The sequence below is a fragment of the Condylura cristata genome, unplaced genomic scaffold (genome assembly GCF_000260355.1).
Source record: "Condylura cristata isolate star-nosed mole 26May11 unplaced genomic scaffold, ConCri1.0 scaffold00017, whole genome shotgun sequence".
NCBI classification, from domain to species: Eukaryota; Metazoa; Chordata; class Mammalia; order Eulipotyphla; family Talpidae; genus Condylura; species Condylura cristata.
Window position 1 is genome coordinate 6684494 of NW_004567118.1, and position 3200 is coordinate 6687693.

The following is a 3200-nucleotide window of genomic DNA, read 5'->3' on the forward strand; positions in this document are numbered from 1 at the left end:
TAAGGAGGGGAAATCTATTTCTCATGGAAGGAAGGAAGGAAGGAAGGAAGGAAGGAAGGAAGGAAGGAAGGAAGGAAGGAAGGAAGGAAGGAAGGGAGGGAGGGAGGGAGGAAGGGAGGAAGGGAGGGAAGGAAGGGAGGAAGGAGGAGGGAGGGAGGAAGGAAGGAAGAAGGAAGGAGGAAAGGCAGGAAGGAGGAAAGGCAGGAAGGGAGGAAAAGAAGTGGGAGCGATCTGAACAGAGCAGGCACGTCTTTCAGGAGCTGGAGAGAAAGCAACCGGCCTGCCCGGCCCCCTGCCCGGCCTTGGGCCCTCCAGCCTCCCTCCCGCCCACCCTGGCCCCGGCGCGGCGCGAACTCACCTTGCGGGCGCATCCAGGGGAAAAGCTGTGTGGGCGACGGGCTCTGCTCGGAGCCCTCGGCCTCCTCGCCAAGGCCGCTGGCGGCTGCGAGCTTGCAGTCGGCGTACTGCACCAGGTCTGGGTCCTGCGCCCCGAACAGGCTCTGCCGCTGCAGCGGGTCGTAGCCGTAGAAGTTGCCCGGGTCCCCGTGGCACGCCACGGCGCACGGGTTCTGCTGGTAGGGCGCCGTGGACAGCGAGGACGGCCCGTGGTAGAACTCCTGGATTTGCGACGGGTGCTGGAAGCTGCCGCCGCTGCTGGGACCGTACACCACGGTGGGTCGGCCGCCCAGGTCCTGGGCGAAGCCGCAGTCATAATAATTGGGGCGCAGGGACTCCCCGGTTTTGTATTTGGAGAACAGTGAGTTGACGAAATAAGAGCTCATTTTATTGAATTTTGAGGCGGCGGCGGCGGCGGCGGCTGTAGTTGGGGGCTGTTGGGGAGGGGGTGGGGAGGGGGAAAGGGAGGGAGAGAGAGAAAAAAAACGCGGATTCGCCGGCTCCCAGTCACCCTCGCCAGGAAAGGAGAGGGAAAGGGAGGAGGGGGGGAAAGAAAAGAAAGAAAAGGCGAAGAAGCTCTCGAAGCCACCACACTTTTTGTGATTTCCAGGAATAGGGAAGGACAGCGAAGCCTCCAAAAGTCTTACGCCTGCATGGCAGCCGCGGCTCGCTCGCCCTCCCCCCACCCCCCACCCCCCAAACAAAAATATACCGCCACTTAAAGAGGTCCTCGCTTTACATTTCGAAGAAGGGATGCCAGTTCATAAACAGTTTTCGGTGATTTACTTCCCTGCAAATGAGTTGTTTCATATTTTGCACTGTCTTTTCATGATCATTTGCATCCATTAGAGACCCCGCATCCTATTGGCTTCTCCGTGCTCCTCCCGGACAGAACGCAGAGCGAGGGTGAGAGCGAGCGAGAGCGAGCAAGAGAGAGAGAGAGCGAGAGCGCCAGGGAGTGAAGAGAGAGTGGGAAAAAAAAGGAGGGGAAGAAAAAAAAAACACCCAGGGAGCGAGGGGAGAGGGAGAGGGGGTGAGAGAGAGAATGAATACGGATTAAATCTGTTTAACTACCTACATTAATGAGATATCTCTCGCCTCACAACAAATCAAATACCTTCGCAGACCACCCCCAAAGACTGATGTGGGGGAGTCACGGAAAAGAACACGCACACACACATACACAACGCGCCAGGCGTAGGCACGCTGTTAATTTCGCGATTTTAACGAGGCAGTTGGAGTCTTTTTAAATGTCAGGGTCGCTTCGGAAAAATGTAAAAGAACACGGTTTAATTGCGCCGAGTTTTAAAAGGTCCTATAAATGTAATTGGTATTTTAATACAAGTTATCAAATCATACAGCTTCCTCTCCTAAACATATTTTCAAACAAACGAGGTAGTCATATTTAAAGCTTTAATGATCAATTTCCTTATTATTGATAAAGGTTTAACTATCGTGTGGAGGGAATTGGCTGGGTAACCGGCCCCCAAAAAAACGGCTGTAAACTCTTTAACAAACTATAAAATGCAATAAAGCCAGAGTCTGTTGTTGTTTATGCCGCAGCGCATAAAAGCTGTTAGCATTTTACGAGTTCTTTCCTCTACAGCTATAAAACTGCAGCTTCGATCGTCCCCGCCGCCCGACTGCAGCACGGTGGGGGTGACGAAGCTGAAATGAGACCGATTATGGGTTTTTTTTCGGCGCAAACGGTGATTTCTCTGAGATTTTTCTCCTTCAGCTGTAGCAAGCACCTGCCCCCACCTCTCTCTGGAGCCCCACACGGCAGTGTCTCTGCCCCACCCAGGCCATGCACCAACTTTCACACATTAAGCAAAACAAGCAAGGGTTTTTCCGCTGGCCGGGTCCAGGAGGGTGTGAGGGGAAATCAGGAGGGCAGGAGAAACTTCTGGTTAATGGGCAGTGATTAAGCACACGGCAAAGTCACTTGCAAGGGCGGATTTGCAGCTCTGCAGACCTCAGTGGGCCTGGGGCCTGGGTGCTGCTGTGAGAGAGGGGTCTCCACCAGGCCCTGGGGACCAAGCTGTGCTTTGGGGGGGCCAACAATGCATGAGGAGAGTGGTTCTGAGGCCACCATCATTAATACCCGGTCAGGCTGCCTCACTCCTGCACCCAGGCCTTGGGATTCAGGAACCAAACCCAGGAGGCCCTCAACCTTCCCAAATCAACCCTCCCCACCTTCTGTACCTCCCTTATGGGAGAGGGTACCACCCAGCACATCAGCACATCCAGGGGAGGGAAGAGCAATGGAGGAGGCTTCTGGGCACCTTGGCGCCTGGCCTTGGTGCCCCTTGGCCAGGGCTTTCCTTTGCCCTTGGCAGTGGCTGCAAAGGGTGTTTGTGTCTAGCCTCATTGTCCTTTGCACCGCTGTCATTACCTAAACTGACCTTTGGGCAAAGGGTCTGGGCCGTATTGTCTCTCCCTTTGGGGAGCCTCCATGTAAACCTGGTTTTCCTTCCAGACCTGAGGACCTGGGGCCTAAAAGCACAGGGTGCAGGAAGAAGTGCCAGAGCTGCTCGCTTCTGCCCTCTCCTCTCCAGCCTCTCCTTGGTAAACAGTGGGCGGCAGTTTGTTAGAAGGCCTCAGTTTGACCATCAGAACCCAGGGCCTCCTGAGGCAAAGCACTGGCCAAGGAAAGTAAAGAAGGATGAGGGGAAAAAATATAGCACAAAGGTGGGGGGCTGATGATTTAGTGGAGAGTGGTTTGTTTCTTTTGGAGGGGGGCTTCTGGAAGGTTCCACCACCCCAGCCATAATAAAAATGAAACCGGTACCCTTAGCAAAGGG

The 3200-nt window shown here is 54.5% G+C and overlaps 1 protein-coding gene across 1 annotated transcript in view; it reads right to left on the reverse strand.

The window, feature by feature from the left end:
- LOC101619849 (homeobox protein Hox-B7) overlaps positions 1 to 1324 on the reverse strand; it is a 7808-nt gene extending 6484 nt beyond the window's left edge. The window contains exon 1 of the mRNA XM_012726225.1: positions 359 to 1324. Within this exon, the coding sequence (XP_012581679.1) occupies positions 359 to 782 (424 nt within the window). The 5' untranslated portion in view covers positions 783 to 1324. The remainder of the gene's footprint in view (positions 1 to 358) is intronic.
- Between the last annotated feature and the right edge of the window lie 1876 nt (positions 1325 to 3200).